Source organism: Arvicanthis niloticus, chromosome 6, assembly GCF_011762505.2.
Source record: "Arvicanthis niloticus isolate mArvNil1 chromosome 6, mArvNil1.pat.X, whole genome shotgun sequence".
Lineage (NCBI taxonomy): Eukaryota > Metazoa > Chordata > Mammalia > Rodentia > Muridae > Arvicanthis > Arvicanthis niloticus.
The window spans coordinates 48,711,695-48,730,051 of record NC_047663.1 but is presented as its reverse complement, the minus strand read 5'-3'; the positions used below and the strand labels follow the sequence as shown (position 1 = coordinate 48,730,051).

At 43.2% G+C, this 18,357-nt stretch overlaps 1 protein-coding gene across 2 annotated transcripts in view; it reads left to right on the top strand.

Annotated features, from left to right (window-relative positions):
• Positions 1–18,357, top strand: part of Ankfy1 (ankyrin repeat and FYVE domain containing 1) — a 72,289-nt gene that overhangs the window by 49,838 nt on the left and 4,094 nt on the right. For both annotated transcript variants that reach the window (XM_034507031.2, XM_034507029.2), the window contains exons 11-24: positions 2,297–2,394; positions 4,554–4,782; positions 5,324–5,422; positions 5,645–5,798; positions 7,283–7,451; positions 8,769–8,887; positions 9,502–9,658; positions 10,481–10,681; positions 12,080–12,256; positions 13,258–13,405; positions 14,564–14,654; positions 14,888–15,012; positions 16,139–16,285; positions 18,156–18,246. In XM_034507031.2, coding sequence (XP_034362922.1) covers positions 2,297–2,394; positions 4,554–4,782; positions 5,324–5,422; positions 5,645–5,798; positions 7,283–7,451; positions 8,769–8,887; positions 9,502–9,658; positions 10,481–10,681; positions 12,080–12,256; positions 13,258–13,405; positions 14,564–14,654; positions 14,888–15,012; positions 16,139–16,285; positions 18,156–18,246 — 2,005 coding nt within the window. The remainder of the gene's footprint in view (positions 1–2,296; positions 2,395–4,553; positions 4,783–5,323; positions 5,423–5,644; positions 5,799–7,282; positions 7,452–8,768; positions 8,888–9,501; positions 9,659–10,480; positions 10,682–12,079; positions 12,257–13,257; positions 13,406–14,563; positions 14,655–14,887; positions 15,013–16,138; positions 16,286–18,155; positions 18,247–18,357) is intronic.

Below are 18,357 nucleotides of genomic sequence, written 5' to 3'. Positions count from 1 at the left end.
ATATTTTCTATTATAAAATTGAGTTTTAGCCTAGATTTTATTTTGTTTTTGAGTCATATAGCCTGACTGCTCTCAAATTTGATATATAGCTGAAGATGATCTTAACTCTTTAATTCTTATAATCATTTTTAGATTTATTTTATTAGAATGAGTGTTTTACTTACATGTATATATGTATCATATATGTGCCCAGTGTCCAAGGAGGCCAGAAGAGTGCATCGGATCCCCTGGAACTAGTATTACCAACAGTGGTGAGCTGTCATATACCACCATTTCTAGATTAACATGTAGTCATGATGGCCTTTCCAGGTATTTAGACTAAAACTCTTAGCTTCCTGAACAGAGCTTACTGCCTTCAGCTCTTGTTACCTACTATGAGATTTTCTTCCTTCCCCCCCCCCCCCCGTTTGAGACAAGGTCCTGCTGTATTGTCCAAATGATGTGGAATCACCACATAGAGCTAGAACTGAACTCAGGTCCTCTGCAGGGTATTCAGTACTCTGAACTGCTAAGCCATTTCTTCAGCCCCCATATTTATTGTCTTGCTTTTACCTCCTAACAGCTAAGATGCTGGGCATGTATCATGCCCAGCAGAAGTTGAGATTAGAATGACTATAAACTATAGATGAAGTCACTTTCTGTGAAGGGAGAAAAAAATGCTATAAAAACAAAGTAGTACTTTGTCCATTTTCTTTTTATAATTAAGGGTACATAGATGTGTACATATATACAATTGAGCATGTGAAAGTCAGATGATAACTTTTGGTATTTGGTTCTAAAGGCAGGGTCCCTTCTACATAGGCTAGCCAGCCCTAGAGTTTCCACTCATGGCTCCTCCTTCCATCTCACTTTAGAAATGCTGGAATTGTAGGTGCACCCTACTGCTATTTACATAGTACTAGGGAAGCCTGAGCCCAGTGGAACACACCTTTGATCCCAGCACTCAGGAGGTAAAGGCACTTGGATCTTTTGTGAGTTCAAGGTCTATCTGCTCTCCATAACAAATTCTAGGTCATCCAGGCCTACAATAATGAAGCCCTGTCTTAGGGGAAAAAAAAAAAAAAAAAACATAAAGTAAAACACAACTCTGAAAAGGAGATGTAGGTTGTTAAGTTACACAGAAAACATTTTTCCTGACTGAGCCCTCTCTGTGGCAGTGCTTTGTCCCATTTCTTTTCTTCTTTTTCAGTCATAATATTTATTTTATTTAGACTTTTCAAGCACTACAGCTTTAGAATGAGATTTTTATTTCAAAGATTTTTAGTTTTAATTATGAGTGTCCCCGTATATGGCTATGTGCACTTGTATCTAGGTGCTTGCTGAGGCCAGAAGATGGCATTAGATCCTGTGTAGCTGTAGTTACAGTCATTTGTGATCCATCAGACTAAACTCAAGTCCCCTGTAAGAGCATTGCATGCTCTGAACCACTGGGTCATCTCTCCAGGGCCCACATTGAGATTTCATGTTGTATTTGGAAATAGTTAGACCAGTGGGTCTGGAGCCAAAAACCATTTGGAGAAGGTTTTATTTTCCTAAATGTCTTATTCAGAAAATAGTTACAATATGAAGCAAAACTATTCCTGAGCTAACACCAAGCTTACTAAGGCTGTGAGGATAGGACTGCAGTTCCTGATGGGCATTTTCTAGTATAGCTGCAGTTCATGATGCCTGGGCATTGCTACTTGCATCCCATCATCCCTAGAACATTTGAAAGCATCTCTAGACTTTATTTTGTTTTAACTTAAATTTTATTTTATGTGTTGTGGATGTTTTGCCTGTATGTATGTCAGTGCACCATGTGCATGCCTGGTACTCATGCAGACCAGAAAAGAACATTACATCTCCTGGAACTGAGCTGTAAGCAGTTGTATGTTGCCATGTGGGTGCTGTGAACTGAACCTGAGTCCTCTTGAAGGACCCAGTGCTGGAAGAGCAGCAGCCAGTGCTCTTAACCACTGAACCCCTAGATGGTTTTGATTGCTACAAGTTCAGAGATCCTTTGGCATCTTGTGGCTGGGAGCCAGGGTATTGCCAAATGTTGTGCAACTTACAGAGCAGGCCTGTGTGGCAAAGGAAATGTTAGAGAAAATGTCAGCAGCACTGTTGTGATGGGAGGGGAACTTTGCCCCAATCAAGCCCTACGAGGAGCTAGAACTTACTTCCAGGAAGAATGATGAAACAGCACCTACTGTCTGTGTGGACTGGCCCTCAGTGAGAAGGACAGGCTGTTGTATAGGGTGGAGCTTGAGCTCATTTTCATGCAAATGGAAGAATGAACCTGGCTTCTTTCTTGTAGGAAATTGTTTACTACAGAGGGCAGCCGGGGCTGGAAATGAGGCTGCAGCTCTCTTCCTGGCAACCAGTGGTGCCCATGCCAACCACAGGAACAAATGGGTAAGTTGGAACAGGCAGCTGGTTTGTGGAAGAAATGACTAACTTGGATATGCAGGAAAAATGGAATAGTCTTTTTTTTCTTCACTTTTTTTTCTTCTTCACTTTTGTAAATATTTTTAACCAATGTAAAAGGGACTCTCATATTCTCAAAATTGGTTGATTGATTCAGTCAGCAACTATTGTCTATTTTTGTTGTATAGCCATGTCCTGAACTAGATCTTGTAGACTCTAATATAATAATAGAAATTAGCAAGCAAGAATGTATACAAGTGTTATAATAGCTTCTTGGTTCTTTTGGGTTTGAGACAGTTCTGTAACCCAGGCTGGTCTTGACCTGCTCTGTAGAACCTGGCCTCAAACTTGTGATCTCCTGTCTTAAACTTCCCACAGGCGTGCTATCCTGTCTTGCTCCTCATTCTTCAGGTCTCCTGTGGGGCTGCTGCTTCCATCTGTTCCTAAGCAGCAATGCCAACCAGATCATGGTCTCCCCTCACCTGCAGTTTTACTTTTAGGTCTCAGATACCTGTGGTCAATCATGGTCTGAATATAGTAAATGGAAAATTGTGAAAATAATCTATAAGTTTTAGGTTGTCTACTGGGGTACCATCATGAAATGTCATATGATCTTAGTCTGTGACTCACCCCTTTATCCAGTATATCCATGGTGCCTATGCTGCCTGCTGCTCTCTCATAAGATGGTCTGACTCAGTGTCAAAGCTTATCTTCATTGTCATAATGCCTATATCCTTTCAATTATGTTCAGTCATCATAGACAGCTTGTCCTTACAAGAAGATGAGTATAGAACAGAAGGTATTTTGAGAGGTCACATTCACACGACTTTATTAGAGTATATTGTTATAGTTGTTTTATTGTTGATAGTTCCCTTTCTGTGCCTAAATGATAAGCTAAATGTTACCATAAGTACTTTCTTAGGAAAATATACACATAAGGTTTGGTATTTCCATGGTTTCAGCATCTCTGGGAGTGTCTTAAGATTCTATTTCCCGAAGTAAGGGAAGGCATTGATAAGATCGACGCGATGGTAGGTCTTAGGGTCAAACAGTCCTGAGTTCACCAGCTTTCCCACTTCCTGCTTATAGTCTTAGACAATGTACTTGACTTTCTGAGCTTCAGTTTCAACAGCTATAAAAGAAGTTTGTCTTGATGTCATAGGGAATGGGTGAGGTGAAAAGAAATAGGGCTGGTGAGGCTACTATGGCTCACTGGTTAATAGCACCACCTGCTCTTCCAGAGGACTTGAGGTGGATTTCCAGTACCCATGTGGGATAGGCTCACAACTACCTGTGACTTCAGCTCTGGGGGGCATTCAACACCTGGTTTCTGTGGCACCTGTACTCAATTGCATACACCCATACACAAGTATGCACAATTAAATATAAAATCTTTTTTTAATAAACAAGTTATTTAAATGTGTATTAACATACTATCTGGAACACTAGATACTAAATGCTAGGTTTTTGTGGAGTTCTCCCTAGTTTTCTTTTCTTTGGCTTATTTTCAGAAAGAGAAGTTGTGCTAATTTTTCAGGTCATTTGTATCACTTGTGCTTGTTGCTTTAAGAATACCAACCCAGCCTGGCAGTGCTGGCTCACACCTTTAATCCCAGCACTTGGGGGGGCAGAGGTAGGTGAATCTCTGTGAATTAGGGGACAGCCTTCTCCACAGAGTAAGTTCCAAGACAGCCAAGACCCTGTCTTGAAAAACAAGCAAAAACAAAAAAGGAAGGAAGGAAGAAAGGAAGAAAAGGAGAAAAGTTAGCCCTGCTTACTTCAGGCCATAGTTCTGTTGCGGTTTTCTGGTGTTGACTATGGTGATGCCTGGTAGTTTTTGACTACTGTTGTTTTATAGAGAAATATTCTTTGCATAAGTAGGAAAAAATGGGAGAACAAAGTAAGGGGATACCCATGCTAGTCATGGGAGAGAAAAGACAGAAAGGTGCTTGGGAAGACACTAAGAAATTAAAGGTTAATGGTACTGAGGGAGTAGAGTCGAGGTCATGAGGTCAGCTGGTGACAGGAGGAACCCACAGCAAAACTCAGGCAGTGGTGCCTGAGTTTTGCTTACTTCTACTGTCTGTAACTGTGACAGGAACTCCTAATTCCCTTCTAAGGTGATTTGTTTTTTTTGTTTCATTCAGGGAGAAACTCCTTTGCATACAGCTTGTCGGCATGGCCTGGCCAACCTCACAGCAGAGCTCCTGCAGCAAGGTGCCAATCCAAACTTGCAGACAGAGGAGGCTCTGCCTGTGCCTAAAGAGTCTCCAGTTCTAATGGGTTCTGTAGATGGCATCTACCTACAAACACCATTGCACATGGCAATTGCCTATAACCATCCAGATGTGGTTTCTGTCATCTTAGAGCAGAAAGGTAGGTGGTTGGTTCTGATGCCCACTATTGTGAGCTGTAGAAATGGGTGTTTGGGCAGTTGACTTCACAGGCTGTTGCTTCTGTTTGTGAGTCATGCACGGCTAGTTTTGTAGCTTTCACTTACATTGTAGTCTATTTTCATTGTGTGTGGAATGTTTAAGTTTTAAAAAATTAATTTATTTTAAATATTTTACTTCAAGGTAACAGATCTCTGGATTTCCATTCCCCACAAGAAACATCTGTTGGCTCCCTTTGAAAAGCAATTATATGCTGGCAGTCAGTCTGTTTATAACTGAGTCTTAGTTTCTAGAATGCCTTAAATGTGACCCACAGAGTCAAGTGTGGTGGCTCATGGCTATAACACCACAGTACTCAGGGGTCAAAGACAGAAAGCTCTCCAGAAATTTGAGGCCATCCAGGGCTACCAGTGAGACCATTTTCCTCCTTAGTTCTACCTTGATTTAAGAAAGAAGAAAAAAAAGTGACTCTGTCAGCCACAGGATGGTGAAATCAAGTTTCTTTTTCTTTTAAAAATATTTAGCCAATGCTCTTCATGCCACCAACAACCTACAAATTATTCCTGACTTCAGTCTCAAGGATTCCAGAGACCAGACTGTGCTTGGCCTGGCATTATGGACTGGTAAGCTCTGCCAAATGTTACTGACCCTCAGGAGAGAAGCAGGCGGGTAGACTAGAGGGGAAAGGAGGAAGTGGGGGCGCTAATCATTTTATTGTAAAATAACGTTCTGCCTGTTATGTTCACTGAAAAACTGCCGTGTTTGAGAAGCATGAAGGTCTGTTTGTTGTCAAAAGAAATAGGAAAAGATGGTAATGCATAAATTGGAGCTTGTTTATTTCCCAGGCATGCACACAATTGCTGCCCAGCTGCTGGGCTCCGGAGCTTCTATCAATGACACCATGTCAGATGGACAGACATTGCTGCACATGGCCATACAGCGGCAGGACAGCAAGAGTGCTCTCTTCCTACTGGAGCACCAAGCTGATATAAACGTCAGGTGCGACAAAGTGGCATGTTCTCCTATAACTCCAGGTCATGTTTAATTGAGAGCCTAGGTTTTAGAGGGAAATTTTTTTTTTTTTTCTAATTCCTGGTTACATAAAAAAGGAGAAACAGTGGCACTCAGGATGTACAAATGAAGTCAAGACTGGATGGCATACACCTATAATTTCAGCTTCTTAGGAGACTAAGGCAGCAGGATAGTTCAAGGTAGAAAGACCATTTCAAAATGAAAAATTTAAAAAGATCCAGGAACTGAGCATGGTTTAATCCTAGCACATTGGTGGAAGAAGCAAACAAGTCTCTGGGAGTACAAGACCAGCCTGGTCTGTACCTGTCCCTAAAAACAAAACATAAAGAGGATAGGAACACAGCACTTAAGCAGAGAGCTCTGAGCCCTGTGTTCAGTCCCAGGACCTCAAAGCTGGCTGCATACAGAGACAGGGTGTTGGGGTATCTCAGTGGTAGGGCACTTGTCAGGCACCCTAATGCTCCAGGTTCAGTTCCTACTTCATTGTACTTTTTTGTCCTCTAATAAAAGTACAGACACAGGTTCTAGGTATGATCTGTGGACATGTACAGCCATAGCCAAACTGTACTCTGCCCTTCTTGGTAACTGTCAGAACCAATGCACAAAATCACACAAATATTGTTATAAAGGATGGTCCAAAAATCAATCTTTAATAAAATTTCAGTTGCAACAAAGAGCACCCCAGTAACTAAATAACTAAACTACAAGCAGGCTTAAAGGGGAAAAAGACTTTAAGTTTTAAATTTCCATAGCACATATGCTATGTATCCACATGTATTGTAGAGGTCAGAGACCTTTGGGAGCCCATTATCTTTCCACATTGTTCTGAGGATCAAACTCAGGTGTCAGGTTAACATACCTGCTGAGCCATCTTGCCAGCCTCTGACTTTTATCATTGTGTATTCATAGGATCCTTTCTGAATTTCCAGTGTTAAATGACACTGAATTACAGAATGGGAGAATGAAGTGTGGGGATTTTGTTTGTTTGTTTGGGTTTTGTTTTGGTTGGTTGGTTGGGTTTTTTTTTGTTGTTGTTTTTGACACATTCTCATGTATACCAGATTCCCAAGTCTCTACAGCTAAGGATAACTTGAAATTTCTGATCCTATTCCCCACTGCTCTCAAATGTTAGGATTGCAGGCATGTGTGCTGGGGATCAAGCTGGGGCTTCATGTATGCCAGACAGATACCCCACAACCAAGCTGGATCTCTAGCCCTGTTTGTTTGCTTTCTATTGTACAATAGAGAGAAATGGTTTTATTTTCTTAAAACAGCTTAGTAAAGACAAATAGAGCTGACAGGTTTGATTTTCTTGAGAACATTCTAGTTACTAACTGAAGTGGAGATAATGGACCCACTGGCATGTGGGCTTTGGAAAACCTTTAGGGTGCTGTTTTCTTTGGCTGCTATGACAAGCACTGATTTTGATTATGGTGATTATGTCTTAATAGGACTCAGGATGGGGAGACTGCCCTTCAGCTGGCCATCAAAAATCAGCTTCCACTAGTGGTTGATGCTATATGTACTCGAGGAGCTGACATGTCTGTGCCAGATGAAAAAGGGAACCCACCACTGTGGCTTGCCTTGGCAAGTAATCTGGAGGACATTGCTTCCACTCTGGTGAGTCATGCAAGACAGAGCCTCTGCTTACAGATGAGGGTATGTTGTGTCAAATACAGATTGGTTGCCTGTGTAGCGTCACAGAAGCAAAATGTCAGCCAAGTAACAAATCCACGTCAAGGACAAGCAGTGGAAAATCATGTTATAAAGTCCAAGATAACAGGGCCTGAGAGATGGTACTTGTTGCTAAGAACCCAGAGTTGACTTCCAGACCCACATGGTGGTTTGTAATCATAACTCCAGTTTAGGAAATCTGTTGCTCTCTTCTGACTTCAGCAGGCACCAAGCGTGCATATGGGTGTGCAGACATACATGCAGGAAAAACGCCCATATGCATAAAAATAAAATAAGTTTGAAGAAGTTGGAGGTTCAGTGGGGCATGGGTTATATTCACCTTTAATCCCAGTACTGGGCAGGTAAGGCTATGGCATCTTTGTGAGTTCAAGGTCAGCCTAATCTACAAAATAAGTTCCAGACTAGCCAGAGCTATACAGTGAGAATCTGCCAAGGGTGAGAGGGAAGACTGTGAAATTCACCTTGGTATGACCAGCACTTTGTGTGAACTGTCTTTAAGAGACTACAGAGAGGAGTGCTAGAGGGGAGGGATTGCCTCAGGAGTGATTTGATGCTGTTACTATCACCATATTAATAAATCCCTAAATTTTGGGTTTGCCTGTGTTATTGACAAGATATCTAAAAGGAGAGATAAACCTGGGGTTTCTCATTCATCACTCTGAGGGCCTGCAGACATTGAGTCATTTAGCCTGACATGTTAATCAACTGTTCTGAGGGATTGCCTATTAATTACAGGTGTATTTTGCTGAGGGACTTTGGAGTACACATATACACAGGCACTGTCCTGAGTAGAACCCAGCTGTAGAGGCACTAATGTATATTTCTGAAAACCATAACCCTAGGACCTAGTGTAAGAATTTGCAGAGAGCAGATTGTATTTACTTTAACTTTTTTATGTGTATGCCATTTTGCCTGTATGTACTTCTGTGCACCATGTGCATTTCTGGTACTCATGGAGGCCAAAAGCGGGCATCAGATCCCCTGGAACTAGAATTAACAAATTGTGAACTACAGTGTGCAGATGGGGAATCAAACCTGGTTCATCTAGAAGAGCTGCCAGTGTTCCTAATAGATAAGTCATCTTTTCAGCTCTCAAAGAGCAGATTTTAATAATTGTTTACAATACTAATGAGTGGTTATAATAGTGAGAGCATCTTATCTGAAAAGTAATTGCTCAAAGTTGAAAATAAACATTTTCCCTTTTGTTTGACAATGTTTGTGAGAAAACTGGTTTCTCTGCAGGTCAGACATGGTTGTGATGCTACATGCTGGGGCCCAGGACCAAGTGGGTGTCTTCAGACACTTCTGCATAGAGCCATTGATGAAAACAATGAATCTACTGCCTGCTTTCTTATTCGAAGGTCTGAGAAGCCAAAGTATCTTTTTATTCAGTTTACTGAAAACTACCTCTTTTATGTTAAGTTACCTCAGTCTTGACATGCCTATAGCTGCTGGCCTTGACTTTAATAATTAGATTATCATAGGGTTCTGTCATGTCAAGTCATCTGAGAACCATATTAGCTGGGGAGTCAAAATTTTCACATGCCTAGATCAAAACAGTCTTCTGCTTTGGAGACTGCATTGACCTTCAGAACAGTTCCCACTGTGACATCAGGAAGTTAGGGTGAAGGAGACCATAGGCTTATCTGAGCACCACCATGACATGTGAAGCATAAAAGGCTCACAACCCTCCTAGAGAGTGGGAAAGGAGGAGGCAAGGTAAGCTGAGAAACTTTATGAATTGTGGTTTTTAAAGTTTAAGGGAATCTGCAACAGTTCTGATTCCCAGGTTGCCCTAAGACCAACACAAGAGAGGCTATGGCAGTAGCACCCCATCTCTAGGGCTTGATGCTGAGAACCAGGCTAGCAGTGGCAGTGATGGCTTTGTTGTTAGTTAGTTAGTGAGTGAAGCTGCTATTCTCTAGTACATTCTGCTGGACAAGGTAGAAGATAACCTTCTGTTTCCCTGCTTCAGTGGCTGCGACGTGAATAGTCCCAGACAACCAGGGACTAATGGAGAAGGAGAAGAGGAAGCAAGGGATGGGCAGACTCCTCTGCATTTGGCAGCCTCATGGGGACTAGAAGAGACGGTACAGTGTCTTTTGGAGTTTGGTGCCAATGTCAATGCACAGGTACATAGTTTTACTTTTCTGGGGAGGTAAACTTAGAGAGAGAGGGGTGGGGAGTGAGTTTGTGTGAGCACATGTGTTCTTTGGTATTTTTATTTAGGCACTGTCCACCTAATATATGTTAAAGATTTATCTACTTTTTATTTTATGTGTATGAGTTTTTGCCAGCATGTACATAAGTGTACCAGATATGTGTCTGGCATAAGAAGAGACCAGAAAAGGCACTACACTCTTGAAACTGGAATTGCAGTTGTAAGGCTCCTTGTGGGTGCTGGAGGCTGAACTGGGTCTTCTGAAAGAGCAGCCAATGTTCTTAATTGCTGAGCTATCTCTCCAGTCCAGGCGTCCAACTTATTTTTAAGACAGGGTCTCCAGTTGGCCTGAGACTTGGACAGCCAGGCTGCCTTGCCAGTAAACCCCAGAATTCACCTGTCTTCCCCTCGCCAGCACTAGAATTAGAATCTCATGCTTTTTACATGGGTCCTGAGGCTCAAGCCCAGTTGTAAGTTTGTGAAGCAGATACTTTACTGCCTTAGTCATCTCCCCAGCTCCAGAAACCTGTAGGGATTTGCACTGAGTTGTGTAATGAGAGCTGAGGATGACTATAGCTCTTCTGAAACCATGTATTTGTTGCCACTGGGGCACTGTGGTCATGAAACTGGTGGGGAGAAGCTGCCAGTAATTTTTATGTTTTACCTCTTTAAAAACTGATTTCAAACACAGGGTCTTATAACTGAAATTTATTTTAAAAGTCCTCCCCCTTTTATATTGTCCCTGAGTTTTATCTTTCAACTAGATGTGGGGATTTGTGCTTCCTCTCCATAGGATGCAGAAGGAAGAACACCTGTCCATGTGGCCATCAGCAACCAGCATAGTGTCATCATTCAGCTGTTGATCTCTCACCCCAACATTGAGTTGAGCGTACGGGACAGACAAGGGCTGACCCCTTTTGCCTGCGCCATGACTTACAAGAACAATAAGGCAGCTGAGGCCATTCTAAAACGAGAGTCTGGGGCTGCTGAGCAGGTCAGTGTCCAGCCACCACCATTCACCACAGCAGAACTTACCATTGCTACTAACTAAACAGTTCCCTTCTACACAAAGATGTATTTATTTTTAAACTCCCATTTTCTGAACATTTAATTGTTACAGTGCCCTGTGTCTGCTGGCTGAGGCGTGACTCTGTTCCCTGTATTCAGACACTTGGTGATAGATGGGTGTGGCTGGGAAAGGAGTGCAAATGAAACCTTGGCATTAGAATCCTGTGAGTGTGTAGCTGAGCTCACTCTCTGCATTTGCTGGATGTTTTAATAGTGAATATTTCCAAAATATAAAAGCTGATTTCAAGGTATTTTTGATATTGGGTGACTTTCTGGGTGTTTTGAGGCATTTTTACTTAGCACATTAATTTTCCTTGTTCTTTGCCATGTCTTTATCATTTGCTAAGTCCTGGTTGCAACTTGTTCATCTACACCAGTGTATGTGAAATGAGGATAGTGACTGATGTTGGTGAAAGCTGGAATAGGTTTACTAGGTCAGTCCCCAGAAGCCTGATTTCAGTTTGCTTAAAGGATGTTGCTAGTATTTATAAGTAGCCATTTATGGATAGAATGAGATGTGGGGCCTGCATAGAATGCAGTCCTGGCATGGAGATGCTGCTTGCTAGCACAGGCTTTGATACCTCACCTTTCTTTATCATTTTCCTACGTGTTAAAGTTGCCATTAACTTTTGCCCACACTCAGACTGAGTGTAAGACAGTCATGAATGGGGACAGACCTCATATTTCTTCTCCATCTAGTGTGAAACTGGTACTACTGATCTGAGTCCTCTGCAGATTTTACTTACCCCAGCACACAGTACATGTGGAGGGGTCGGTTATGGTAATGTGGAGTGTGGAGCGTGTTGTCTTCTCTTGAGCACTGGTACTAGTGATGTAGTATTCATTTCTGTAACTACAACCCATGCTGGGGTTTGACTTGAGGAATCTTCTGGCTACTTCATGCTTGTCTGGCATGCTGCTGACTGCCTTCCATTGTGTGTTACTCTGAAACTTAAGAAAATTTCTCAAGCCTGTTGGCTGCTCAGGGATCAAGATGGGTATCTAGTTTGGTCAAAGCAGAGGCCTTGCAGCTTACTTGTCACATTTGCTTCTTTCTGAGCAGTCTGCCACTCAGGTGCCTTCCTCTGTCTCTTAGTTCTTTCTTGGCTTTCCATGTCCGGTTCCTACTGTAGGAGGGGGCCAGGGCAACAGCTCCCTTCTAATCACATTCATGTGTGCATGTGGTTGTATTGCAGCTCTGGAATTGAGGAAGGATGCTTCATGACCTTCCCAGCAGTCAGTTAGGCTTGTGAGCATGCGGGAGGATCCTGTTCTTTAAGGGGAACTGACTAATAGTATGATTCTTTCTTGTTTGTTGCTGTAGGTAGATAATAAAGGCCGGAATTTTCTTCATGTGGCAGTTCAGAACTCTGACATTGAAAGTGTCTTGTTCCTGATCAGTGTCCAGGCCAATGTGAACTCCAGAGTCCAGGACGCCTCCAAGTTGACCCCTCTGCACCTTGCTGTTCAGGCAGGCTCAGAGATCATTGTCCGAAATCTGGTAAGACACAAGGAAGCATAGAAAGTCAAGCGTGTTTTAGGGTATATGCAGAAGTTGTCCTTCAAGCTGTTGTGAACGAAAGGCATGAATCTGGGAACTAAAGCAGTCCATCCAGGAAGACAGATGTGTCAAGACATTCAGGTCCCAAATGTCCTGATGGACATGCTGGGAGTAAGATAGAGTCAGGCCTTGAGAGTCAAAAAGGATTTAACAGACAACAGAAAGAGACTGGAGATCAGCTATGTTGTCTGCCTGCTGCCAGGAACTCAGTTGAGACTTTCCCTCCTCCCTCCTCTCCCTCCCTTTCCATCCCTTTTTCACCCCCACCTAGCTGACCTGGAACTCTATGCAGATTTAGCTGGCCTCAGAATAACAGACATCTACCTGCCTTTGCCTCCCCCTCCCAAGTTCCACTATGCCCAGATTAGCTGAGATTTTTAAATGAACCATCTCTTGATTCTCCAGAAAGAAAGTTTTATGTTTACAAGAGTAAGTTAGAAAGAATCCCCCTAAGCGCTTAGATAGTAATTCATATAATTAGAGTTGAGCTTAAGTCAAAAGCCTGACTTTGCAGCACAATATAATGTTAGGAAGGGAACAAAACAAGCCCAGTTAAGAAAGGGTGTGGTGATTGGACAGGGTGTATGTCAGTATTTAGATAGGGGGAGTTTATTTGAAATTTGAGAATTACAAGCAGTATGGACATTCTTGCATAGTACAGTGAATACCATTGTATTACTTTGCAATTATAATATATTAAAGTCTTAGAATTTCTGTGTCCTAAGGAATAGCCATTGAACATAATGGTAGATAATTTGCCTTTGGCGCAGGTTTTGCTGTGTTTTGCTCAGTAGGAAAATGTGCAAGATCCTCATGCACTCCCTCTCTGCCAGGAGGGTAGATTGTTAGCCTCTGCGGATAAGAGACCTGTCCAGAGACTTGGCCCTACTAATGGGGCCTTAAATTATGGGAGAGGCTGGTTGAGTAATCAACTTTCACAGCTTCTTGCAGGAGCCAAGGTGAATGAATTAACCAAGCATCGTCAGACTGCTCTCCATCTCGCTGCACAGCAGGACCTGCCCACCATCTGCTCAGTCCTCCTAGAGAACGGAGTGGACTTTGCTGCTGTGGATGAGAATGGAAACAATGGTAATTCCTAGGCCACTCTTTATGTATGTGTTATGTGCTTCGAAAGTCCTGCTCTCCACTGGAGAGTGCTGCACCCACCTCAGGAAGGTTGGCATATATAAGAGCAGAGGTCTAGAGAGGCAGCGCACCTGTCTTCCCACTGAGCAGCTTCCTAATTTGATTGCAACCATGGTAGTCTAAAGTGGTTGGGTTTTTAATTACATTTTTAAAAAGATTTTATTTTAAAATTACTTTAAATTAGGAGAAGGGGAATGTCACTTGAGTCCTGGTGTCCTCAGAGACTGAGGCATTAGATTCCCCTGGAATTGCAGTGAGATGCTAGGAATTAGGCTAAGGCCCTCTGCAAGAGCAATATATGCTCTTAGCTTCTGAACTATCTCTATAGCCCAGTGACGTATTTCCTTTTTCTTAATGTGGGTTTCTACAGGACAATTTATTGGAGTCAGTTCTTTTATACACGTGGGTCCTGGGGATTAAATTTAGGTCTTCAGGCTTAGTGGCAAGTGCCTTTATCCACTGGTCCATGAGGCCGTGTGTGTGTGTGTGTGTCTGTGTGTCTGTGTCTGTGTGTGTGTGTGTATGTGTGTGTGTCTGTGTGTGTGTGTCTTAGTTACGTTTTTACTGCTCTGACAATGCACCATGACCATCATGGCAGGTAGCATGGCAACAAGTAGGTAAGCATGGTGCTGGAGCAGTAGCTGAAAGCTTATGTCTGAGGGGGTTGAGGAGAGAGCACAAAAGAGGGATCAAGAGCAAGCTTTTGAAACTTCAAACTCCACGCTCAGAGATACATGTCCTCCAGCAAGGCCACACCTCCTAATTTTTCCCAAAAAGTTGCACCAACTGGAGATCAAACTTTCAAATATTTGATCCTATGGGTTTCATTCTCATTCAAACCACCACAGTGAGAAACAAAGCAAACACAGAGACAGAAGTAGCTTTCTGTGAAGCCATTAAATCTCATCTTTGAAACTGCAGCATAGGAAGTAGGGCTCATGAGATGCACTGGTGACTCACAGTGGAGAGGAGAGGAGTTAGGGGAAGACAGCTCTGTACTTGGCTGGCTGGTTCTCTGACTATACATTTAGATGAGGTGGGAAGCAGATGGACTTTTCTGTCTGTGCTTCCGGACTTGTGCAGTAAGGGTTTTCTCCCCAGCTCTTCATCTTGCGGTCATGCATGGTCGACTCAACAATATCCGGGCTCTTCTGACAGAGTGTACAGTGGATGCTGAAGCCTTTAATCTGAGGTGAGTGTGTCTGGCTGGTCCCAAGCATCGAGCGGGGTCTCTGTGACCTAGCCCATTGCCTCCCTGAGGCCCAGATGCACCTCAGCAGCTTTTGGTTCCATGGTAATATTGATTTTATAATAAATATTATATGTCCTTTAGATTTAGTTAAGATCACAGAGTTCAGAAAATTCCTTTTTTTGTGTGGCAGTTATGACGGATACATGTCTAACTTGTGCAACTCATTTCATCAGAGGCCAGTCACCACTGCACATTCTGGGACAGTATGGCAAAGAAAACGCAGCAGCCATCTTTGATCTCTTCTTAGAGTGTATGCCTGAGTATCCTCTGGACAAACCAGATGCAGAAGGCAACACAGGTATGTAACTAAGGTGTCTGACTCTCAGCATCTGTCAAAGATCCCTCCCGTGGAATTTGGTTTCTGACATCTGAAGTGCTTCAGGAACCCAGGTTCACATCCCTGTGACCAGGAAGACCTTCACAGTGTTGTAATTGCCCTTGTCTGCCCGTTACTCAGTTAATCAGGAGCCGTCCATGTTCGCATTTCAGTACAGATAAGATGTAACCAAGATTCTGGAGGCTCTAGGACATGTGCTTCAGTACCTGTAACATGTTTGGAAGAAGTGGCAAGTTCTACTCAGGTGCCTTCTTGAGAAGAGCAAAGTGCAGGCCTCTCCAGCAGCTCATTTCCATGGGGTTTTGACATAATTTTATTATTAGGCTACTTAAGGCGCATCATTGCCCAGGTGTAGCATAAGAGGCAGGTAGGAAAAGACTTGTATCCAGAGTTCTGACTTGTGGAGACTTGGTTTCAAGTGTTTCATTGTGTTATGCTTTAGTAAGGTGACTGGCCTCCCCATACCCATGTCCTCATTTGATAATGGAATTAAGAGCCCTCGTGTTACTGCATCATTTTGAGTTAAAAATTTAATGATGTGTCTGGTAAGGGGAAACCAAGGGAACTGCTGCTAGTTGTAACTTTGTAGAGAAGAATAGAATAGCTAGGTCAGAGTCTGGCTTCCTGCTGGGCCAGCATTTCAGGCAAAAAAAAAAAAAAAAAAAAAAGGCTTCTTAGGGTCGAACAACATTCTGGAACATTCCTATACTGATTTTTATTTCTCTGTATGTACTGAAATCTCAGGTCTTTTATATTTAGTTACACTGCAAAAAGCTTTGTCTTTATTGTAAAAGCATTGGTTTTTGACTAGGGAAGCAGCTGAGGAGAGGTTTTTCCCTCATGTTCCCTACTTTAGTTTCTTTCTTCAGTCCTCAGGATGGGAAAGTGTGTGCAGTTCTAGTACTGTCAGGCTTCTGGCTAGGCCCTTTTTGGGAAGACATTGCAGATTCTCCCTGGAATTCTCACAAGTGCTTCAGACTCGTCTGTGTCTACCAAATGCCCTGCCAGTGTTCGACTCTGCCCATCCTTTGGTAGTAGCCAGCTAGGGCTGGTGGGAAACAGCATGACCTGTGATTTTGTTTTCTAGTGCTGCTCTTAGCATACATGAAAGGGAATGCCAACTTGTGCCGTGCCATCGTTCGGTCCGGGGTTCGCCTTGGGGTAAATAATAACCAAGGAGTCAACATTTTCAACTACCAGGTTGCCACTAAGCAGCTTCTATTTAGATTACTAGGTAAGTGGCGTGCTTGCTGTACCTCCTCTACAAGTATAGTTATCTTGATCGTACACAAGTATGGGTAATCTTTAAATCTCATAATTTACTGAGATCTGAATCTGCTGTTTCTAGGCAACATGTAAGGCTATTTCTATGAAAGGAAGCTGGGTGGGTAGAGCCGGTTGAAACTCGACTCCGTTCTCTGCTCTTCCACAACTCCCAGTGGCGCCTGGATGTCCAAGAGTCAGAGAACACCACAGCTCTGACCTTGTCACAGGCCTGGGGACCCCCCAACTAACTCCAGCTTCTCCACCACCTCAGACTACGTTTCCCACCCCTGGAGTGTTGTTGTCTCAGTGCTCCCCTGAAGCCTAGCACCCGCCCAGTGGCCATGTGGGGAAACACAGTTCCCATGGCTTGCCTCCCCTGTGGATACAGACCTGCAAACTAGAAAGAGGAATTCATGTGTGACACAAAGAATGCTAAAGTCTTAAGGATATTGGTATGTCAGGTCCTCATACCATAACCCAGAAATACAATTTGTCAAGTGTCAATTTAAAATTTTTTAGAGGGCCAGCATGATGGCCCAGCAGGTAAAGTGCTTGCTGCACAAGCCTGATGACCTGAGCTCTGCCCCTGAAGCCACATAAAGGCAGGAGAGAACTGACTCCACAGCGCTCTCCTCTGATTGCCGTGGACACCGTGGCACACTCACATGTGCTGTAGACACCATGGCACACACACTCACATGTGCTTTATTCTTAAAGAGGTTTTTCAAATGGGGCTAGGTGACTTAGTGCTGGCTGCTCTTTGAGAATCCAGCTTCCTTTCCCACATCTACATGCTAGCTCACAGACATTTATAATTCCAGTTTCAAAGGATCTGACACTCCTGCCATCTTCTATGTGTGTACATGGTACAAAGACATACATGCAGATAGAATGCCCATAAATGTAAACATAAGATGAAAGAAAGGGTTTTTTTTTTTTTTTTTTTAGGAAAAAAATAATTTATTTTTATAGGATTTTGAAATTTATGTGAACATATGTACTTGTGTGAGTTTATATTCATCTCTTTCATGCAGGTCCCCTTAGAGACCAGGGGATACTCCTTGGGATTGAAGTCCTTAACCATTAAGTCATCTCTCTAGCCCTGCTAATAAACATACATACATACATACATACATACATACATACATACATACATACATACATACACACATACACACACACATACTTATTCTATATTTTTATGTGTATGTGTGTGTACACATTTTTAGGAAGCTTTGTACTCTTGATGTTATCTGTACACAGTCAGGTGCCTGTGGCAGTGCTGGCTCTACGTGACCAACCCACTTGCCACTCCTCCCTGTCCAGAGCAGCGGCACTCTACCCAGGACGCTGCCTACTTAGGAAGTGCTACTGCAGCTTCTCTGCATTTGTTCTTCAGGCCATCTCTCTGTTAGTCCCACCAGACTGAGTCACTCCAGAAATCTGGGAATCCCTGTGTCTCTTTGTTATTCGCACATCCCACATGTCTGTTCAACCCCCAGATCCATAGATTCTTCCTCCTCCTTCCTTTGTCTTGGTTCCCTCACTGTGCTGCCAGCCCTTTAGCCTGGCCAGTCTTTCTGTGGTGTGGCCCCTGCTGTCTTCACTGTGTGCTGCCCTTTACATGCTGCTGAGTCGCACCTCCAGCTGGCTTTCCTTTTGTCCCACTTGCCTGGCAAGTGCTTATTCTCCGGGCTCCCCTGTGAAGCTGTTCCCGACCAGCTGGAAAGTCACTCTCTTCCCAAAATCTGCTGCAGCCTGCTGCAGCCTGCTGCTTCATGTCCTACTCCTGGAGTTTGGTCTAATCAGTTTAACAGGGAGTCTTCGGTATGTTACAGATATGCTCTCCAAGGAGCCTCCATGGTGTGATGGCTCCAACTGCTATGAATGTACGGCCAAGTTTGGAGTCACAACTCGAAAACATCACTGGTAAGAGCCCACTGTGTGTGCAGAGGAGTAGGGGCTTCATCTGATGACTTCCATACATGTCCACGATGAGCCTTAGCCTTCTGGGCAGACGAATGGGGAGATGATAGAACT